This window comes from Rosa chinensis, chromosome 5 (assembly GCF_002994745.2).
Source record: "Rosa chinensis cultivar Old Blush chromosome 5, RchiOBHm-V2, whole genome shotgun sequence".
Classification (NCBI taxonomy): domain Eukaryota; kingdom Viridiplantae; phylum Streptophyta; class Magnoliopsida; order Rosales; family Rosaceae; genus Rosa; species Rosa chinensis.
In genome coordinates, this window is record NC_037092.1 from 83,978,919 (window position 1) to 84,002,182 (window position 23,264).

A 23,264-nucleotide genomic window follows, 5' to 3' on the forward strand; every position below is an offset into this window, starting at 1 on the left:
TGTTATTAGCAACTTTACTACAAGTACATGCTATACACATATGCCATGCTTCTATTTTAATTGCAAAATTAAATAAGTATGGGACACTCAAACAAAATTTTATTACTTGCTCTATGTGTATCATTTTTCATTCAACCGCCAAGCGGTAAGGCAACGCCTCATCATGACAATGACCGCTACGCGGCATTGCAGTCAAGTTTCTCTTTCGAGAAAACAGCTAGGGACTAGTTAACACAGCCCACGGCAGCCATTGATCCGGCAGTTAACCCCGACGCTTGGGTATCTAAGATTGGGCTCGCTACCCAACACCCTCTGCTCCGCGCAGTTCCCCTCATCAAACAATTTTCCGACCATACGGAGGTCTATAGCCAGGAGTGGGGGACTCCCTGGCGGGCCTAGCAGGGGCCCACCCGAAAGGGCAAAAGCGTTCGCTCCAACCAATTCTAGATGGACGACGCACTCGCACTAATTATGCCTGATATACGGCACAAAGCTACGCTTTGGTATCAACCCGCAAGAACACCCTCCTTGACTGGGGACTTCGGGGACTTATACATACAGCCCAGCATAATTAGCAACGGCAACGCTCATGCCTCAGGGCATCACCATCGAGCTACCCGTTAATGCCTTCCCGGCACCCTTGAGCCTCCGCTCATGCCTTCCCGGCAAATCATGAGCTTCCCGCTCATGCCTTCTCGAGCTTCCGCTCACGAGCTTTCCGCTCATGCCTTCTCGGCACCCACGAGCTTCCGCTCATGCCTTCCCGGCAACCCTTGAGCTTCCGCTCACGAGCTTTCCGCTCATGCCTTCTCGGCACTCACGAGCTTCCACTCACGAGCTTTCCGCTCATGCCTTCTCGGCACTCACGAGCTTCCGCTCACGAGCTTTCCGCTCATGCCTTCTCGGCACCCACGAGCTTCCGCTCACGAGCTTCCGCTCATGCCTTCCCGGCAACCCTTGAGCTTCCGCTCGTGCCTTCCCGGCACCCTTGAGCCTCCGCTCATGCCTTCCCGGCAAATCATGAGCTTCCCGCTCATGCCTTCTCGAGCTTCCGCTCACGAGCTTTCCGCTCATGCCTTCTCGGCACCCACGAGCTTCCGCTCACGAGCTTCCGCTCATGCCTTCCCGGCAACCCTTGAGCTTCCGCTCGTGCCTTCCCGGCACCCTTGAGCCTCCGCTCATGCCTTCCCGGCAAATCATGAGCTTCCCGCTCATGCCTTCTCGAGCTTCCGCTCACGAGCTTTCCGCTCATGCCTTCTCGGCACCCACGAGCTTCCGCTCACGAGCTTCCGCTCATGCCTTCCCGGCAACCCTTGAGCTTCCGCTCACGAGCTTTCCGCTCATGCCTTCTCGGCACTCACGAGCTTCCGCTCACGAGCTTTCCGCTCATGCCTTCTCGGCACCCACGAGCTTCCGCTCACGAGCTTTCCGCTCATGCCTTCTCGGCACCCACGAGCTTCCGCTCATGCCTTCCCGGCAACCCTTGAGCTTCCGCTCGTGCCTTCCCGGCACCCTTGAGCCTCCGCTCATGCCTTCTCGAGCTTCCGCTCACGAGCTTTCCGCTCATGCCTTCTCGGCACCCACGAGCTTCCGCTCACGAGCTTCCGCTCATGCCTTCCCGGCAACCCTTGAGCTTCTTCTCACGAGCTTTCCGCTCATGCCTTCCCGGCACCCCGAGCTTCCGCTCATGCCTTCTCGGCACCCTGAGCTTCCGCTCATGCCTTCCCGGCACTACGAGCTTCCGCTCATGCCTTCCCGGCAACCCACGAGTTCCCGCTCATGCCTTCCCGGCGACCCTCGAGCTTCCCGCTCATGCCTTCCCGGCACCTACGAGCTTCCGCTCATGCCTTCCCGGCAACCCACGAGTTCCCGCTCATGCCTTCTCGGCACCCTGAGCTTCCGCTCATGCCTTCACGGCACCTACGAGCTCCCGCTCATGCCTTCCCGGCACCCACGAGCTTCCCGCTCATGCCTTCCCGGCACCCCGAGCTTCCGCTCATGCCTTCTCGGCACCCTGAGCTTCCGCTCATGCCTTCCCGGCACCTACGAGCTTCCGCTCATGCCTTCCCGGCAACCCACGAGTTCCCGCTCATGCCTTCCCGGCGACCCTCGAGCTTCCCGCTCATGCCTTCCCGGCACCTACGAGCTTCCGCTCATGCCTTCCCGGCAACCCACGAGTTCCCGCTCATGCCTTCCCGGCAACCCTCGAGCTTCCCGCTCATTCCTTCCCGGCAACCCCCGAGCTTCCCGCTCATGCCTTCCCGGCAACCCTGAGTTTTCCGCTCATACCTGCCCGGCAATCCTCGAGCTTTGCACTCATGTCTACTCGACACACAACACGTTAATGGAACATTGAATTTTTCTACCATTTGTCGTTTACCGATTGCGACAAATCAAATTCTTTTCGCGTTCCATTAATACGAGCGACAACCAAACAAACACAAGCGTTCAAGCATTCAGCACTCACGAATTACAAACGCTTACCTCCGCAACGCTCATACAACTTACATTTATCATATGCAATCCATGTGCTCACACGCCCATACGCGTCCTCGAGTTTGTACGTCATAAGCGATCGTACTCGGCGCCATTCGAGTGTATACATCAACATGTATCATGCACCCCGTACGTTCGTATATGCCAACGCATATAGGTGCAACTCACATTTGTTGCCCAGGGCAACGAGAATCCTACATATGCCTGTTTTTTGTCTTTGTTTTGCAGGTTCACGAGTCCCTTCTTGCTTACGGAGTTCGGGGACTTGTAGGGGCCGTGCGCCTCTCGGATATTACTTATGCTTGATGACTTCATGATTTGAACTCCCCAACCAAGAAGCTCCTCTTACTCGGGGACTTCGGGGACTTGTACATACCTCCAACAATATGGAGTATTTACTACATCACCAAGCATAAGTAACACCCTCTTTGGGACACCCACAAGCCATGGTGAGGTCCAACCGAGACTTGCATCTTGTAGCCCTATGTTCAAGCTACGCTACGGTATCCGGAAGTCACAAATCCGACACCGGGAAGCCACCTTTCCGGCCTTGCCAAGTTGCCCTCACAAATAGGCTTTCTACACTAGAATAGTTATCTTTGCTTGTCCCACATCGAAAACCATGTAAAGGAAAGGGCTTCCTTCACCTATAAAAGGAACCCTCCTCCCACATTTCAAGGGACGACATTACACACTTTGTAATGCACTTGGGCCGCAAGGCTCGACACACTAGTATAAGCTTTCAAGTGGACGTAGTCTCCCGCTAAGGCGGGAGGTGAACCACTATACGTCTCGTGTCACTCTCTCTCTCTCTATCTCTTACTTATCGTTAATTAGATCCCCAACGGATCCAAGCATTAACAGAGGTTATGCCGAAATTTTTGGTAAACCTTCTTTAAAGGTGGGTCCCGCGGGGCCACTTCGGATTCCAGGGTGGAATCCGGGGCGGACCCTGTCAATTGGTATCAGAGCATTAGGTTGTTAGGTTCTGTAGACTTCTTTCTTTCCTACTACCTTATAGGCTTAGTGGCGCCTAGTACCTCCCGAGTGATGGCCCGACCGCGGTGGATCCCCATCGTATACTCTTCAGTGCTAGTGTGTTCATTATGCATGTAAAGTAGATAGGTTAATGTCCTAATCCTTGAGCCTTGTTTTCCTTCTCTTCTTCAGGTGCTATGCCTCCTAGACGTCGAAGACGTGAGGAAACCCCTCCTGTTGATGATGGGGGAGATACACCACAGAATCTTGTGGATGCGTTTGGACAGTTCTTTTAGCAGTTTGCTGCCGTACTCCCCGGTTCACGCACTGACTATACTGTGAAGCGTGCTAGGAGAAACGGGGCTCAGACTTTTGCTTCCGCCACATCACCTGTAGAGGCTCAGCAGTGGCTTGATAGGATGGAGGGAGTTTTCTCCCAGATGGAGCTCCCAGAGGACAGGAAGGTTAATTTGGCGGTGAAGTTCCTTGAGGATACCGCCTGGCATTGGTGGACTGGTGTTGTCAATGACCCTGCAAATGTTGGCCCGATGACATGGGATGTGTTCAAGGCCCATTTCTGTGGACGGTACTTTAGTGATGCCCACCTTAATCGGATGCAGGATCAGTTCTTGGGCTTGGTGAAGAGAGATGATCAGTCAGTGTTGGAGTTTGAGCAGGAGTTTCTCTCCTTGGCCCACCATGTGCCGGATTTGGTTCGCACTGAGCAAAACAAGATTCGTAGATTTGTTTTGGGACTTGGAGGAAAGTTTAAGGATAAGATGTTAGGCACACCATACCGAAGTTTTGCTGAGGCAGTATCTTATGCCATGGACATTGAGTCGGACTCACCTGCCGGATTTCACCCTAGGGATTCTGGCGGCCCTAGCCAGGGTCCGTCTAAGAGGGTTGCTTCCGCTTCTGGATCAGGATCTTCTGGGGGAAGTAGACATGTCAGTTCGGACTCGACCACCCTACCGGATTTTGGAGGACTTAATATGGGAGGTGGACAGTCTGAGTGGCAGTTCAGTGACAGCACAGGTCAGTACGGTGGTACCTCAGAGGGATTCCATACTTGGAGGGATCTTTCCCAGCGTCAAACGAGAGATGTGACATGCTATCAGTGTGGACAGCAGGGTCATTATAGAAGGGATTGCCCTACATTGACTCAGGACGTTACTCCAAACGTCGGTCAAGGTTCTAGTCATGCATCATGAGGGTTATCTAGCGGCATTCACACTAATTCAACCAAGGGCGACACTTCCACCAGTTCTGCCAGGGGCGGTACTCAACGGAGTAGTGGTCGTCGTGGACGTCCAGCGACATAAACGAGACTTCATGCCATGGTTCAGCGAGAGGATCATGTTCCTCTAGATACTACCGACGGTACGATATTCCTAATCTTGAGTTATTTATTTCTCTTATATTGTTTCACCGGGGGATGGTATTCAATAGAGTTGGTTTAGTTAAGCCTTTAGTTGTTCGTGTAAATTTCGAGGACGAAATTTTTATAAGGAGGGGAGATTGTAACGTCCCGGACCTAAATTTTACCGTTTACTAGTTATTTGGACGGGAAACGACAATTTCTTTCACTTTTTACTTGTTTAGAAGTGAAATTGAAATTCTACAGGTTTTGGGTTACCAATTTTTAAGGGAGGTTATGCCGAAATTTTTGGTAAACCTTCTTTAAAGGTGGGTCCCGCGGGGCCACTTCGGATTCCAGGGTGGAATCCGGGGCGGACCCTGTCAATATGTTATACTACTTTCTAGTGTATGTAAAATGATATTGCTTGACTGGCATATTACATGATCTACTCACTAAGGGCGTGAGTTTGCTCACCCATCCATCTCTAATATCTTTTGCAGAAAAGTTCTAAGAGTTTGTTGAGCCGAAAATGGGTTGGCCGACCCTAGAATGAAGAGCCTCGAAGGAATAGCTTATTTACGTTATGCTTTGTAACACAGTCACACCTCGAATTCAGCGTTAGGCACTTAAAATCCAACGACCCAGGATCCAGGGTGTGACATATGAGCAGCAACGTACATTACAATTTTGCAAACAATGAGAGAGTTCATACATATACTGAGAGTTATGCCATCAGTAATTGCTTTTTTTTTTTTTTTGAGAAGAGAAAATAACCATTAATCAACAAAGCTTACATTGGGGGGGACATGAACCAAAACCCCAAGAAACCGCGGTTATAGAGACCATTAGGCCAAAGGGCCCAAACTCTAACCACCAAACGCCTATTTCCAAGGCTACGTTGAGCAGATAAACCCGAAAATTCCAGTAAAACCTTGTCTGCGAAGAAGACAGCGTCCTCTTCAACACCGTGTCCGAAGGTGCTAGACCACGTGTAAAGGATCGCTTATCAGCAAATCGACAGCAAAAGTAAACCAGAGTTGAACAAAATCGTCCTCGTCCTCGGGAATGACACCATTTACATGGCTTAACACCTACACCAATTCCTAGCTCAAGAGAGTAGGAAACCAACCCTAGCTCAAAAGAGTAGGGACTTATTAAACCTAAACAAACCAAACTAAAAACCCTGACCAAAACCAAACTAAAAACCCTAACCAAAACCAAACTACAAACCCTAATTAAAACCACACAACACCAAAGCCCAAAGACAGGGGCCCGGCCCAGAGCCCTCTTCCCCCAACAACACCCAATCACCGCAGACAACCATTCCCCCGCCGGCAACCACCATCATCATCACCCCACTGCCTCGCCGTTGCCTGCCATCGCCACTCCACCATGCCAAGTTGCAAACAGAATCTACATCCTGTTGACAATCCCACCCAGATCCAAACGCACAATAGAAACAGCTCCCTACAGGGAACCCTTCTGCCGCGATTTGACCGCCGCCACCATGATGCAGCCCGCCTAGGCGATGACTCCGAGTCCCTCCGCCGGAAAGAACCAAACCGCCGCAATAACTCGGCCGTCGTCGCCCCTGAACCCAGAAGGCCAGATCGAGACCGATCCGCCCAACCCGAACTCAAGAGCCCACCCTCCTCCTCCTCTGGACCGCATCTCTGCACTAAGGGCCTTCCACCAATCATCACCGTCATCCTCTCCCGGGCCGGAACGCAGCGGCAGGATCGCCGGTAGCGCTCGGCCGGGAGAGAAACGAAACTCCGCCGGGATTCCTCCTTTTTTCCTACGCGCGTGGGGCGCGTTGTCTTTAATTGTAATTTAGGCAATAAAGGCCCACCAATTCATCCCATCAGTAATTGCTTTAATCAACACGAGTTGTTAATAGTAATAAACATGAGGTACCAAACTGACATAATTAATAATAGGGCGATGATAGGGGGAGGGGCATCAATGAGGCCTCAAATCCAAGGTGTCATGCCATGTAAGTAAATACAAATTTTATTTTCAATTTCATATAATGTTTCTTGCCACATCATAATCTTGCAACACTAATTTTACCCTTTTATATTTCCTTTTAGATTTTTAAGGGGTGAATCAATGATATTAATGAATTTAATTAGATGACGAAAGAAATATTGCGTGTTAATAGCAACCACTATTTATATATTAATTTAAGGGAGATGTCTATGGATTCTTTCACCAATATTTTTCTTCATTTAATTAATTTTTTTCCTATAATTTTTCTTTCCAAATAGCATTAATATACAAATACTAGAAAATGTCTACACACCCGATGAGTGTGAGAGTAGTGGGAAGTTAAAATAGCAGTTGTGAGAGTGGAGAGTTTGAAATTGTTATTTTCTTTTTATTTTATGTTTTTATTATTTTAGTTTGCTTTTTACGTTTTTGTCCTTGATGTTAAAATGTAATCTATGATATCTTAATATTTGAGGGTTATAAAGGTAAAAAAAATCAATTTTGGCTAACAACACCTCTTCTCTTCTCTTAATAATAGTATATATATATATATATATATATATATATATATATTGAATAGAAATTGATTGCATTAAGATCAATAGCCGGCAAACTACCAAAAGTTAGAGTTTAACTGTACTTACAACAAGATAGCCGGCAAGAAAATCCGGACATCCTATTCTAAGTAAAACAGACTCATTAGAAGTCGATGATAAGCTCGCTAAAATTAGCAAACTTATAAACAAAGAAACTCCATGTCTTCTGGGGTAAAATCATTTATTAGCATCTCCATCGGCTAGGAGCGCAATTACGGTACCAACAGAAAGCCACTTCCTAGCAAACAAATAGGAGCACCTCTTTATTCATAAGCCGCTATAAACCAACGCCAGTTTTATTCTAGATAATTACCAATTGCCGTAGTAGCCATGATCTAAAATTGATTGGTCCTGGACCATATACCGACCCGATTACCTAAGAGATCCACATCTTAGGCTAGGCTCTCTCTCATCATTAAGTGATACATGAGGGTGGCAAAGCACCCTCTTTGTAGGCCCATAAGATAGAGCCCATCAGCCCAAGTTAGAGCCCAGGCCCAAAAGCTGATGCCTAAACCCAAGCAAAGTGGGCAGAAGCCCTAACTGTCTTCTACCACGCCATTGCTACCACCAGCCAGCTTTCCGGTGGCCGACCCTTCCAGTCGGACATTAGGTCGCCAATGTCGCCTCTCTTCTCACCGACCAAAGCCCGACTGCAGACCAGACCTCGACTCAACCACACCGGCCAAAACCCGCCGACTTCGTTGCTTCAATAACCCCGATTCACAGCCGGCCAGACCAAGGATTAAGCCTAACCCGTCTCCAAAGCCTGCCACCTCTTCTGCACCAGTTTCTATTCAAAGAAAACCACCATATCCGATTCGAGGAAGACCTGACTTGGTTCAATTCCCGATTTGTCAATCTCGCTGACCTCTAAGAGGACGCCACCAACAGTCTCCACCAGCCGGAAGCGGCTCTGAGTACAATCACTCTGTCAAACGATAGCTGCCGCTACCATGAAAACCCTGAGTCTAGGGTTTCATCTTTTTCCTTGCCCAAATAGCATTAATATATTGAATATGGTGACAGGAAAAAATAGTTTGAGGGGATTTTTTTTATTTTTGTGTGTTTAACTCATAGTTGAGAATGGATCAATTTAATTTGTTTACTTTTTATTTGTGTTCATTCTGTTGAGGTTTGCAACAAAAAAAAAAAAGAATAAAAAATAAAATAAAAAATTGTGTTTTGCAGGATTACACAATTCAAATTTAGAGTTTTGTTTTATGAGATTATAATGAATAGGTAAATCTAAGCAATAACAAAGGGTTTTTGAATGTTACTTTTTCAAAAAAAAAAAAATTTAAAATTCTGAAAATTAATTTTGGTGAATACCAGAAGATGCATTTCATGACTAGTCCTGCATTGATCAAGTGGTCCATAGTGGTCCATTTTCCTGGAGCCTAGCCATGGATAGGGTCCAAGAACAAAGTACGTGTGGATCAGTTCTAGCCACATTTATGGACATGATTGGCCACTTAACTGAAAGAAAGATGAGTGAAAGGAGAGGAGCAATTTCCCCAACACAGGTAGATTAATAAAATGAAAAAGAATAACGAGAGTGGAGGAGCCTAGTACAGTACATTTTGATTTAGTGGCACAGGCGCTGACTTGTAAGTAGAACGTCAGTAATTTTTATTGAGCCAACGAACTGTAAGTTGTTAGGGTAAAAGTATAGAAGAACGTGGCACGTACCCGAGCAAGCTCAATACAATACAACCACCGTGATCTCTGCAGCAGTTCCTTGAGGTTAGAAGCAAATGCTTTAAGAAAATGAACCTTCAAATCTCAAAAAACAGATCCATCACCTCCAATGCCCTCCTCATATATGCTTAATTGATACAATGGTTGTACTATTAGGTGAAGATCTTGATGTTATTTAGTGAGTTTGTTGAAAAAGTGTGGCTCAAATTAGAATATTTGGAATTCCATATCAAGAAAGTGAAGAGTCATATTTGGGTTCTAAGGAATGGTAGCATTTATGTCGAAACCTTTTGTGAAAGTTCCATATCTGTTCTCTACCCGAGTGGCTGAAGTGAGAGAAATATCACCATTATTGAATATGTGTATGTGAGTCTTTTAATTGATGCTTCTCCTTCATCACATAGTTTTACCCTCTTGGGTCATATAATTTAATAGCGACAATGAGAGAAAATGATTAATTAAAAGTAATTAATCATTGTTTTTTTTATAAGGAGTAATTAATCATTGTTTTTATTAAAACTTTTTCATGTTCGGAATATGACATATTTTGAATTTTTTTTTTACAACTAAATATATAGATTTAGCCTAGTATCATTTGATCTAGTGGCAGTAATCTTTCTTTTGTAAGTGAGGGGTTGTGAGTTCGATTTACAAAATATACTTTTTGTTTTGGTGATTTACAAAATATTAGTTATTGTAATTTCAGTTTGTTGATGTAATAAAATATATATTCGTTAAACAAGAAGAGCCGTCTCTCCTTCTCTACTAGGGTTAGGGTTAGGGTTTCTTTGCTGTCTCCTTTCAACGCAACCATGAGTTCCGTTGATGCCATGGCTGCTAGGCTAGCTAGCATCCTTGCTTGCTATCGCTGAGGGTAAGAAACAAGTGGATCTTCAACCTACACAAGGCCAAGGGCTGCGACAATCTGAGGTTTTTATAGTGGGGAAGTTACTCACTGCTCGGGATTTCAAAATCCGATCCTTCCTAGTGATGTTCTGCAATGCTTGGTGGACTAATGGATCACTGCAGGTGGAGGAGGCGGAGGGACAGAGGGTTTTGTTCACGCTGTCAGATCCTTCAGATCGGGTTCGCATCTGGAAGGGAGCTCCATGGGGGTACAATCATGCACCTGTGGCGTTGGCCTGCTTTGATGGAGTAGTTCCTGTGGAGAAAGTCTTTCTAACCATGGCTTCATACTGGACAACTCTCCAAGGTATCTCTCCTGCTTTCCAATCAGAAAGGGTGATGACCATGATTGGTTACACTCTTGGGGATTTTCAGGAGATTGACAAGGTAGGGAAGAAGACCGGCAAGCTTCGCATCTGGGTGGAGATTCCATTGAACAAGTCGCTGCCCTTTAAGCAGTGGTATTGGGTGGAGGATGAGGTCGAGTTCCTGTGTAAGTTCAAGTATGACAAACTGTTTGGGCGTTGTTCTACCTGTGGCTTGGTTACTCACATCGATTTGCCTTGCTCTGGGCCGGCACTAGAGGAAGATGAGGAGGGGGCAAAGAGGACTGTATTGGGGGCACAATATGCAGCGGCAACGTCGGTGATGGCTAGTGGTTTGCAACTGCAATCGGGAACTGCTTCCAGTTCGGGGACATTTGGTATGGGTGTCTCGGGTTTGCAAGCTAGGGTTTTGGCTCATGGTCAAACCCTAGTTTTTAAGACTCCTATTCCAAATGTAATACCTGAACCATCTTTGAACTCTTTCTTGAATAGACCTCGACGTCATGTGGTGATTCGAGAGTTGCAGGAATATGCTATGACGCCGGAAAGGATTACGGGGAAGCGTAGAGATCGTTCTGATGAAGGGGTGAATATATCTCCAAAGAAATTGAAACTTAGCTTGGTTGTGGGCAAGCGCAACCTGAATTTGGAGCTGGAAAACCTTGGCTTGGTCTCTATGCCGGAGGAAGATAGTTCGGGTAGTGGCAAAAGAAAGCAAGGACGTCCTGTGGGCAGTAGGAATAAACTGCCATATGGGGAGAAGAAAAAAGGTGCAGTGCTTGGTGAGGTTGTGAAAGAGAAGAAAGCCTCCAAGAAGGGAAAGGGCAAGAAAGCATCTGATGGTATGAGCTCCAACTCGAAAGGGAAGGAGCTAGTTATTTACTAAGTTATTCCTGTTGGGTATGAGCCTATGTGAGTAGGGACAAGCTTCTATAAGTCTTCTATGACGTTTCTAGTTTTTAGTTTGTACCACAATTGTGTGATTGGCAAGCTAGGGCTAGTTGAATGATTTCATTTCCGTAGGAGGCGAGGTTTGTTCTATTCTTGTATAGGCTCGCTTAAATGTGAGCGTCCCAGTGATTCTTAAGAGTTTGCTTTGGTTTCATTCTAAAAAAAAAAAAGAGTTTGCTTTGGTTTAGATAGGTAATTCGGATTTTCTTGCCGAATGTCTTATGTAAACTTTGTAGACTTTAGCCTTTGGCTGTTGATCTAATGCAATCAACTTCTATTTCAAAAATATATATATATATATATATATATATATATTTGTTATTGTAATTGGGAGACATTGATAACTGTCTTAAAGCTAGTATGGTCCAGTTGGACAGATTCAATTCATCCATCGGTTTAAGCGAGTTAAATACCTTAACGATCATCAATTTGGTTGAAAATTTGCAGAGATGATCTATACATTAGTACTTAAAAACTGAATTATCGAGATGTGGATATGCCACCTAAAAGTAACCCTAAACTCTAAATGCGCACTTTAGTTTCAAATCGGAGCTCCGCTTTGAATAATATATATATATATATATATATATATATATATATATATATATATATATACAGAGCGAGGCTGGAGTTTAGGGTCACTTTTCGGTCTCATATCCACATCTCGACCGTTCAGCTTTTAGGTACTAATGTATAGATCATTTTTGCAAAATTTCAGCCAATTTGATGGTCGTTATAGCTGCCTTAAAGCTAGTACAATTCACGTTGGACATATTCATTTCGTCAATTTATTTAAGCGAGTTAGATACCTTAAAGATAATCAAATTGGCTGAAAATTTGCAGAGATGATCTATACATTAGTATCTAAAAACTGAATGGTCGAGATGTGGATATGAGACCGAAAAGTGACCCTAAATTCCAACCTCGCACTTTAATTTCAGTGCAAGGCCTCACTCTGGATAGGATATATATATATATATATATATATAGATATATATATATATATATGGGTCCTTGACCAAAAGCCCCAAAATGAGCAAAAATTATCCCACTTACCCCAGCAACAAATTTTTATTCCCACTAACCCAATTTAAAGAAAAATGACTATTCTGCTCTCAATCTAATTAATGAATTACATTTTATGCCTCTCCCTCCTCTCCTCTCTCTTCCTCGATCTCTGCCTCAGATCTCTCTCTCTCTTCTCTCTCTTTCCTCGATCTCCACCTTCAGTCTCTCTCTCTCTCTCTGATCTCTAACTCCGGCGCGACGTCGAAACAGGATTTAGGTCGAGGAGATGAGCAGGACCGGTCCACGTCGTCGGAAGTCCGGTGGTGGACTAGTGGTTGTCATCGAAACACGGGCAGAAGCACAGCATCTCTCACAGGAAGATTCCGATTCCGGTTTCAGATGGTTTCTCCTTCGACAGCCAAAGATCAAAACCAAAGTCTCTTGAGAGTCTCGCCTTCCTCGTTAAGCAACCAAATGGTGGACTTCAAGAGACCATGGTGGACGTAGCCGCCGTCGAACATCTGCATTCCGAGCTTGTTATCCAGCAGCAACTTGTAGTCGCTCTCCTTCACCAAATTGAGCCCCCGGATAGCAAGGACTATGTCACGGTGGTCGTGGTTGACGTAGATGAGGTAGGGCGGCGCGTGGCCGCAGGTCTGCTCATAGGTGACTCACTTGACGACGCCGTCCGGGTTGAGACGACAGTGAAAATGGGTTGTGGCCTGAGTCGAGCATCTCTGCCGGTGAGATTGGTAATTGGGTGCCCAAGATGAGTTTTTTTTTTTTTGGTGGTAAAATGTGGCAGAAGCCCATAAAGAAAGAAAAAAAGGTTTTATTGAGGGCCAATAGACGACTATTGGGGGGGCAATAGACGTCTATTGTGGGGCAATAGATGTTTTAAATTGATGTAATTTTTTTTATTTGTCTAATTTTAGGAAGATTAGTTTTATTTGTTCTATTGGAGGGCAATAGACGTCCATTGGAGGGCAATATATGGCCAATAATCGTCTATCGGGGGGCAATAGACGTCTATTAGGGGGGCAATAGACGACTATCAGGGAGCAATAGATGTCTATTGGGGGCAAACAAATATTTTCGGGGGGCAATAGACGTCTATTAGAGGGCAATACATGGCTGATAGTCGTCTATTGGGGGGGCAATAGACGTCTATTGCCCCTATATTAGGGGGCAATAGATGTCTATTGGGGGCAAACAAATATTTTTGGTGAGATTTTCAGCAAATTCCGGTGGGCGGCAGTCGGTGACAGGAATCCGGCGGCCGGTGACAGGAATCAGGCGGCCGTTGACCGGAATCCGGTGAAAGTTGACCGGATTCAGGCGGCCGATGATCAGATTCCGGCGAAGTCTCCCATGGTTTCTCTCTCTTCCATTTTCTCTCTCTCTTTTTCTCTAAGTAACAAAGGGGTGAGGGTAAAATGGTATTAAAAAAAATTAAAAAACAAAAAAAAAATCTTAATAGGGTATTAGAGAAGACCTCCTTAGAGTGTTTTAGGTAAGAGGGAATAAAAAAAACTTAGTGGGATAAGTGGGAAAAAAATATCTTAAAATAGTGTAAATGGACAAAAACCCTATATATATATATATATATATAGACGCACACACGCATACACTCCAAAGGTTGAATGTGAATACATTATGATAATGATAATGATGATATGATGATTCAAAGATTCCACTCTAGTCTTTTTCCTTCGGTTTGTCTGCTTTGGCATATATACAACATGGGTGCACTAATTCATTGAATCTTCTCAAGTTATTTAAACTACGTATCAAGAGAAAATAACCAAGCTTTGGTAGATTCTGTAATTTCGTTTTTCTTCTTTGTTTGTTTGCTTATAATTAGCTATGCCTTTGATTCGTTCCTCTAACCGTACTGATCATCACTGAGGTAAATCGAGGTAACTGGCAAAGATTCCAATGACATATAAGCAGTGGTCCAGCAGTTCTCGTGTAAGCGCATGATTCGATCGTATGCATTGGCCATATATGGAGATCAAAATATCCAGAATCTGATCGTCTGGTATAAGTCGATCCGATCGGCTTAGGATTTTTGATTATCCAATTACAACGTCTCTGATTTTTGTTACAGAGTATTTGACTATTACAGTCTGGTCCTAGCTATAGCTTGGTGGCTAGCCACTGGGGTTCAGTCCTATCCCAGAAAAAATCCATAGAGCTAGAGCAGGATTAGGGATCTTTCATCTTCAACACAGTTAGTTTTACTAGGAATCAAAACTGAGCATAGGCAAATTGGTTTTAATCATCAACATTGAAGCTCTCATACCCTAAAGGGAAAGACTGATCTTTCTTAATTAATACATTGTTAAGAAATTTCGCTATTCAAAATTACGTACGTTTTAATAAATTTACGAAAATACTCAAATAGAGATGCTATATGGGACTCCCTTTCCTGTAACCCCAGGTTCTGAGAAGGGCTTTAGAAGCTCGTAAGGCACAACCCCAGCACCACTTCGATTCTTCAACTCATAATTAGCATTTCTATCATCAATAGTTCCTTCAAGCATCATCAACCTCCCTTTAAACCGCTCGTACGCCGCCCTTATGACTTCGTCTTCAGCCCATGCGTCCTCCATCTTCTCTACCATGTACTCTTCATCAGGCGAATGATTAGACAAAATGTCCAAAACCGCCATGATCGTTGTGGCTTGAATTTGCGAAGGAAAGCACTGCAAAAGTGCGCTTTCGGGTTTTTCCAAGAACTTCTTCCAGACCTCGTCGTCGGGGTCCTCCGTGGGAACGTTGGTCCTTGCAATTGTTGGGCGGTTAGGGAAGTAACCTGCATAGGTATATTGACCAAAGTTGACTGCTGCGTGGTGACCGGATGTGACCCAAACCATTGTTGTGATAATGTCGATGAGATCTTGAGGGGTATTTAGCTCAGGCCACCAGGGTTCATCCTTTTTGTCTCCGTGCCCTACTGTTCTGATCTCTGTCCACCAGGCTTGGAGCTCTTGGTCAGTTTGTACTATGGTGGAGTCTGTGTAGTAGTGGCTTACATAATCAGTGACCCATTGTTTGAGGGCATCCCATAGGAGGAGTCCGTCATTAGCAAAAGGGTAGTCTTGAATTGATAACCTCAGACCATGTGGAGCAGTTGGGTCCTCAACGGCCATGCCCCTAACAATTTTTTAGAGAAATTAGACATCAAGATCACACTATCACAGTAGTTAAATGTGTAGTTTAATTATTTCTTGTTAAATTTTGAGTCTTTGACAAAAATGACAACAAATAGAAATACCTGCGAATAAGGTCAGCGGGCAGTGCTTCTAGGTCGAATCGCCACTCCTTACCATAGGCAATAGAGCAAATCTCCATGGAATATTTTCCCGGCGAGAATGACGTTTCAATGATGCCACCGGCGTTGACTAGTGCTTCGCGAGCAAGAGCATTAATCTCCATCGTGTATCTGAAATGGGGATGCAACAATCGATAGATTGGGTGCATCACACTCAGTTGCCGATTTGTTGCGATTATATATGGCTCTGTGGCACAATGTGTTCTTAGCCTGCATCATTAGCAAAAAACATTTTATATTTGGAAATTGAAACCTGAAGTATATAAAACATAATTCATGTCAAATTAATGGTCCTTAACCAATATACCAGTGAGTAACAAGTTGATGGTAACCGGAGTCGTGAGCAAGAACATGAGCTTTGGCGATCCTCCAAAGCCAGACACCGGTAGCATTCCAGCTGGGTTGGAAGGTTTGCTTCCACTGAGGCTTTCCGTCCAGTGGCGGTCGAGTCAACTCAATAACCAGCGGCCTCAATGTGCCGTCTGGGGTGAGGAAAAAAAGTGTCCTAGATCCATACAGAGTTGTACCTTCGATCTCTCTTACTTTGCCCACGTACGGTAAGAACAAATCATGGTAATCTAGTATAAACAACTTCTTTTCTCTTATGGCCTACAATCGATCACCAAAAGTCCAAAAGGACATAAAAATGTCAGATAAGAGAATATTTCTTGTTAAAACAATATTGCGATACCTCTTGGATGGTCGCAAAGCCTCTGATCTCTTGCTCAATCATTTTCGTGGTGATTGCTGATTCTGGAGGACCATATACGTCAGGGTCCAATTCACTCCTCAATGGCCATTCCTACATAATTTTATTTTTGTGACAGACTGTTTTTGTAAATTCAAATGTGAATTTTTTTGTTTTAGGGATTATTAATATAAGATTAATCTTATCATGATTAAATCAACTACAATCCTTACCGTCACCAACTTGATGCTATATGGGTTAAGACCCGCAAGAGTCTGCCTAGCAAATTCCTCATCCCTAAACCAAAAGAATTTGTCTCCTGAAAACAAACCGAGGAAAAAACTTATATGAATTCATTTAAATAATAGTAGGAATTGATCGAATAATATTTTCTTGCTATATTTCTAACAAAAATTCACATTGATCGATTTGTATGCTTACTATTCATTGTTTCTGGGGGCACAAACCGCAGAACATCTTCACCGGAAGCTATAGCATTGACTAGCCTGGGAACCATGGTTCTGAGAACCCCTTGATCTTTAAGGGGAGGCAAGCTAATGCCTTCATTGTAGAGTGAGTCTATAGATGTGAACAGTGGGAATCCGAGATCAGAGTCGACCATGGCAGTCTCCAAGGCAGGTACCACTGCGTGCAAGACAGAATATACTGTCTTTGCTGAAAAAGTTAATTGTTTAATCTCTGAGAATGCTTCATCTCTGGGAACATACGTACTTCTACTTCTTTTCTCCGAAAGCCTATCTGTTTGTATTAAGAAAATATTAATCTATTTGATAAGAGAACATTATTGTGTGTGTCTGTGTTTTATATATATATATATATGCGCGTTCGTATATATCTAATACCTGTTTCGCACATTGGTCGCCCGGTTCGGCATCGCCTGGGATAGGGGAACTCTGTGCTGCCCCCAATAACAGTTCTTTTTAACCTTAATTTTGAATCAGGATCCCCAAGATCATTGTAAACATCATAGTCGTATACTCTCTCAAAGATCTTGCGTTCTCCTTGGCCATTGCCACGCAAAGTAACAAGCTCCTCTTCTCTTAACCTCACCAAAGCACTTGGTGTTTGAGATGGCAAATATGACTGTTCCAAACAGAAGCAAATTAATAATGCGTATAAGTTAAAATTGCAATTTTGGTATTGCATGTTTTTGCTATTTCACTATTCTCGTGCTATATTATATGTATTCAGAATTAAGACAATTAATCTAGCAGGCAATTAGCTCTGTAACACATGGATGAATAAGAATCGACTTAATTGGTAGTCCCTATTGATGCATCCAACAATAAAACATGCTCGATTATCTAAAGTATGACCTTGTTTGTGAAGAAGACTCTCTTCGCTGGATTGTCATACTTGGAATGGAGCCATGAATTACAGGTAAGTAGTACAGGACCATTAGGCAAGCCATCCAGCACAATATCCTTGAGATACATCTCCTTGTGGTGCTCATTCTCTATTAAAACGGCACCCACTTCTCCAAAATCTAATGGAACTTTAAAATCTGTCTCGTATACAATCTCACTGTCCTTCTGGCTACTCCTGTGTGCGAAACCGGTAACATGCTCCTTCTCTGATCCAGTTTCTTCACCAAAAAAATCAATATCAGTAAAACCATTTATCACACTTTTAACTTTTGTGCATAAACTACTGCTCCACTTTTGTGGTATAAATTTTTTTTAGTTATTATTGTGGTCTATTCCCCCTGCCCAAGGTTAGCTTATTGTACTGTGATTTGCTTTTCAATAAAAAAATTTCGTGGTCCTCACCCAAAAAAAAAAAAAAAAATCTTGTTGGAGTTGTATTATTGGAAATTAATTAAATAATTTTATATGATAGAAGATAATGGGCATTTTGTTGATTTTCATGCCCTAGAATTCGGCGGACTGGGAAAAGTCTCAGTTGCATATCAAAGTCATGACGTCAAAACAAGTGTTTCACTTATACGGAAGGCTCAATAGCCAATTTGTTACCCTATTATTTTTGTCAATTTATTACCCTCAATTTTCATAATCAGTCAATTTGCTACTCATTATTTTTGCCAATTTACTACCATATGCTTTCAAAATTAGTCAATTTACTACCCTTTCGTTGTTCATACTTCCGTCCAAACATTGATTAATTTTAAAAATTAGGATAGTAAATGGCTAATTTTGAAAATTTAGAGAAGCAAATTGGTTAATTTTGAAAGCATAGAGTAACAAATTTGACTGAATGGTAGAAACGAAAATGTTCACCTGGTCAGTTATTGACCAAGAAAATAATGCTCAACTACCCTTGGATGTAAATCCAAGGGCAGAGAGAATTATTATTAAGTTGAGGTGTTTTGTTATCCACCATTGGATGTAAATCTAAGGGTTGTTGAACATAAATTCTTTGGTCAGCAACTGACCAGGTGAACACCACTGATGGTAGAAAATTGATTCAAATAAGCCCAAGGTAGCAAATTAGCTAATTTTTTGAAAATCTAGAATAGCAAATTGGCTAAAATAAAGCATGAGCTACCAAATTGATACTAGGTGAAACCTAAAATAGCAAATTGACAATTATGTCGATCATCGTATTGTTTTAAAGAAAAGTCCATGAAGTAAAAACAAGGTTTCCCCTTAAAAGGAATATTGTCTGCTTGTTTCAAAGGGAGAGAGAGAGCTAGCTAGCTGTCTTCTGAAGAATAATTTGAACAACTGATTGATCAATACTTAGAAATCTAACTCTTACCACAAAATTTGGAATTGAATTATTGTACAAGATTGAAAGAACAAGATCGATTGAAACATTGAGAGAGTTATATATCTAATTATCTATGGAATAGTAACCAGTTATTGACCGGAAAAAAGATTAAAGCAATTAACTGTAGCTAGCTGTTCGTTAATTTCTTATTATATACGTTATTTTGATCGATACTTACTGGGATCAACGTGAGCACTAATAAGATCCATGAAGAGAGTTTGACCAAGCATATCTCTGACATCATCGATTCCTCGGGTTAGGCCTAAGTTGTTCAGAAACCCTCCAACAGTAAGCGTCACCGTTATGGTTGCTTTAACACTCGTGAACTTCTCCGTCACCACTTCTTTTGTGGTCACTACTTCTACTTCTTTGTCGACCACTGCATCTTCAGTTTCCGTCACTACTTCCGTCACCTCAGTGGTAGTGGTTATCGTTGTTGTCGTCGTCGGTCCAGGATTGCTAGTATTACTAGTGCTGCTGCTGCTAGTACTAGTACTGCTGACGCTGCTACTAGTACCATCACTGTTGCTAATAGCACTGGTACTATCGCTGCTGCTACTAGTAATAGTACTATCACTGCTTACGGCTTTTGTTTCGTATCTGTAATTAGTTGAACCGAATCGAAGGCTTTTGTGTTTATTGGGGAATGAGGGCTTTGTTGACCAGACAGGAAGTGAAGCAGTACTGCTGCGGCCACTGCTTCCATGGAGGAACGGCTTGGGGTGGAGAAACAGAGACTCTGATGGGTGAAGTAGTCTGGGTTTCAACATCTTTTGAGAGGGACTATTTGCATAGGGTGGAGGATTAGCCAAGAGAGAGTGCTGGGTGCCTTAGATTTGATTGGAGTTGCGTTTAGGCTACGTTCATGAAGGAATCTTTATATAGGGAGGACAAAGCGAGATGAGCCCAATTAATTCAATATATACGAGCATCTTTTGCATATTTGTACTTTTCTTTTTTGTGGATTTTGTGCTTATAGCCAGAAAAGCGTAAGATTGATTTAGGTTGAAAATCAGGTTTAGGGTTTTATATTTAAGAGTAAATAAGATATAAAATTTTTAGAAAGTTACATACAGGTAACAGACTAAATTTAAAAAAAAAAACAGAAAACTCATATTGTATTAGATTTATATAAATATGAACATAAAGTCCAGGTTCAAAGAGCATGAAGTAGACCTAATTTCTGAGATTTCATGAGTAATTACGAATTAATACAATTTTTCGTTAAAATTACTATGATGCCATTGTCAAAAGGTTATGACTTTTCTCTATTTTCTTAAATAATTTCTTTAATACCAAAACTTCTAAAATTCATAAAAATTAGCTTGAGTATCCAAAAAATTTCCCGAAAATTCTCACAAACTTGTCCTATCGCGTACTTTATTATCAAACTCTTAAATCAAGAATTTCAACTTGTGAAAAATTTTGAAAAATATCCTCGAGCACTTAAAAAATAATGAGAGCGTAAATTAATTCGCCAACAATTTCAACTTAGCTCGACGAATAAATTTCTGGGGCTCACAGTCTGACTCGTCCGCAATCAACTAGTTGTGGCTGTTTGATGACCAAGGTCCAAGTTACGACTTGTTCAAGTTGAACGACGGAGCTAGTAGTAACTTCTACCAGTTCTGCTACTACTACTACTCTAAAGCAGTAGCAGAATTGGAAGAGTACGAGTGCAGTAGCAAAACTGGACGAGTACGAATGTAGTAGCAAAACAACATCAATACGAGTGCAATAGCAGGATTAGACGATGACGAGTGCAGTAGCATAACACGAGTACAAGTGTAGTAGTAGAACCGGACGAGTATGAGTGCAGCGAGTGCAGTAGCAGGATTTGAACAAAAAAAAAAGTTTGAATTAAAGAAAATAATTAATATTTAGTTATCCATGCATGAAGGTTAGAATTGTAAATGTCTTATTAACACATGACAACAAAATAACAATTTGTCCTTATGTGTAAAATTTTGTCCTTATAATGGTGTTCGTCCCATTGCTAAGGTCCCCATGAAACACGTTCAAATATGGGTTGAGGATTCTGAGACCTCTCTATTTGAAGAACCTGAAAACCTCGTTTTGATTGGTTGGGTAGATTTCTGGAGTATAGAAGGAATTTCAAAAATAAACATTTCGCATCCTTTTCACTCATGATATTCTCAAACCCGTCTTGCTTGAACGTAGGGTTTTTTTTGCTACAGGTATGGAACCTGTCTTGAAGTTCAAGTATGAACACTTCTTGGGTAGATGCATGAAGTGTGGTCTGATCACACATGCGGGGGCTAGGTGTGATGAACTACTGCCTGTGGTGTCGCTGTTGGCACCGCTGCCTCTTTTCATCATGCAAAAAAAAAAACTTATTACTCAAAGGCTGGAGAAGGAAGTGAATGGTACTGCTTCGGTGTCGGATTATTTGGAACAAGGTAATAATGTTCACAACACGAAATAGTCCGAAGATTCTCTTGTCCCTGTAGCGGTGGTGTAGTCGGAAGGGGATGCTTAGATGGTGGTGTCGGAGAGTGTAGGAATGTCGGTGATTGAAATTGCTATTGCAATTGTGGCTATATCAGACAAGGCTTCTAAGTTGGTGCAACCAATGTAGGCGGGGGTAAATGTCTCTAAGAAACAAAGTCGTAAGGGGGGATGTACTCCTTCTCCTAAGAAATTCAAAACTATCCTTGGTGGGAAGCTTCCAACTCTTCAACCTGATTCTCTGGGGCTAACTGAGGATAGTAATGAACCGACATTGATGACCTTTAAGAGGAGAATTGGGAAAACCCTTGAAAGTAAGAACAAGGACCCTAGAGTCCCAAGAAGAAGGGAACTACTCCTTTATGTCTCACCTCTATCCTCCTGCTGGAGAAGCGATTAGCCCTAATGTTAAGAGCAAAGGAAAACTTTAATTTTCCTTGTTTCTTTGCCTTACAGATGGGCTTTGATCTATGTCGATTTAATTCTCGGTTTCTCGGGTTATACACCAATTGAGGTTTATAGGCAATTAGTTTTACTATTTGTGTGATTAGGTCGTGAGATTTGAGTCTTTTGTTTTGGCATAAATAAGTGAGCTTATTTGTTTGGAATGAGGGTTGTCTATCAGTTTGTTTGGTGGCTTATTGCCACATACGTTTATTTCGCAAGACAACAATTGATGTACGTGCCTTTTGGCCATGGATAAGTAATTAATGAGATTTTCTATTTTTTTCCCATTTGGCAGTTGTAACACAAGCAATAGTTGTTGTTTTCTTTATATGTAGATATTTTCTTTCCATTAGATATATTTTCTTAGATGAGATCAATTATTGTTTCAAAAGATGGAAAGAAACTTTGATTCGAACTGAGAGAGAATGTTTTTCTTGCTTCAAAGAAAGGGCAGGGCGCAAGCATGCATGGTATTTCTTGCTTGTGTTTTTGAGGGACAACTGAAGATATGTTTTGAAAGAAAAGAAAGGGGTTGGAGATGGGGTTTAATTACATAAAATTAGATTTTATCCAAAAAAAAATGACATAAAACTAGCTTGACATTTTACTTTGGTCGATCTGCTCATTCATTCACTTTTGCAGACAACGCATTCTATATCCAATTTTCATAATTTGAATCTTTAATGTGTTAAAACATAATTTAAAGATCATCTATAATCATTTAATTCAAAGATTAATTGTTTTGATAATCTCATATTACCAAATAAATGGACAATTCATATTGATAATCTTACAACCGTTCTGTCATCTTAATACATTATTGTTACATGTACCGACAAAATATCACGTACTTGATATAATATCTATGACACACACACACACTATATTTAAGAAAATAGGCCGGCTTTGTCAATAATAACATAATTTTTTTATGCAATGATCACTCATAATTTAAATTAATTTGAGAACCAAATTAATCAGAAAAGATAGAAGTGTCAAATGACAAATAACAAATAACAAGAAAAAAAAAGAGAGAAAGTAAAAAATAAAAACAAGCTTAACCACTCACATTCTCCATCTCAACTCCCACTTCAAGTGTATGAATACTTCTAATGTGTATTATTGTTTTTGACCAAAAAAGGAAATGTATGACTTAGATATCACTCACAATTGGCGCTGCCAGACAGAGAGAATTAATTGGGTCCATTTTCCTGTTATCTAGCTAGAATGGTAAATAGGGAGAAATATCGTTTCT

The 23,264-nt window shown here is 42.4% G+C and overlaps 1 protein-coding gene across 1 annotated transcript; it reads right to left on the reverse strand.

The window, feature by feature from the left end:
- Positions 1-14,614: 14,614 nt before the first annotated feature.
- Positions 14,615-19,972, reverse strand: LOC112166356 (linoleate 13S-lipoxygenase 2-1, chloroplastic). Its single transcript, XM_024303181.2, has 9 exons — positions 19,272-19,972; positions 17,680-17,948; positions 17,206-17,446; positions 16,784-17,101; positions 16,576-16,661; positions 16,346-16,456; positions 15,962-16,263; positions 15,598-15,864; positions 14,615-15,476 (listed from the first exon to the last, which is right to left on the reverse strand). The coding sequence occupies exons 1-9, from the start codon at positions 19,861-19,863 to the stop codon at positions 14,717-14,719; spliced, it is 2,946 nt and encodes a 981-aa protein (XP_024158949.1). The 5' UTR covers positions 19,864-19,972; the 3' UTR covers positions 14,615-14,716.
- Between the last annotated feature and the right edge of the window lie 3,292 nt (positions 19,973-23,264).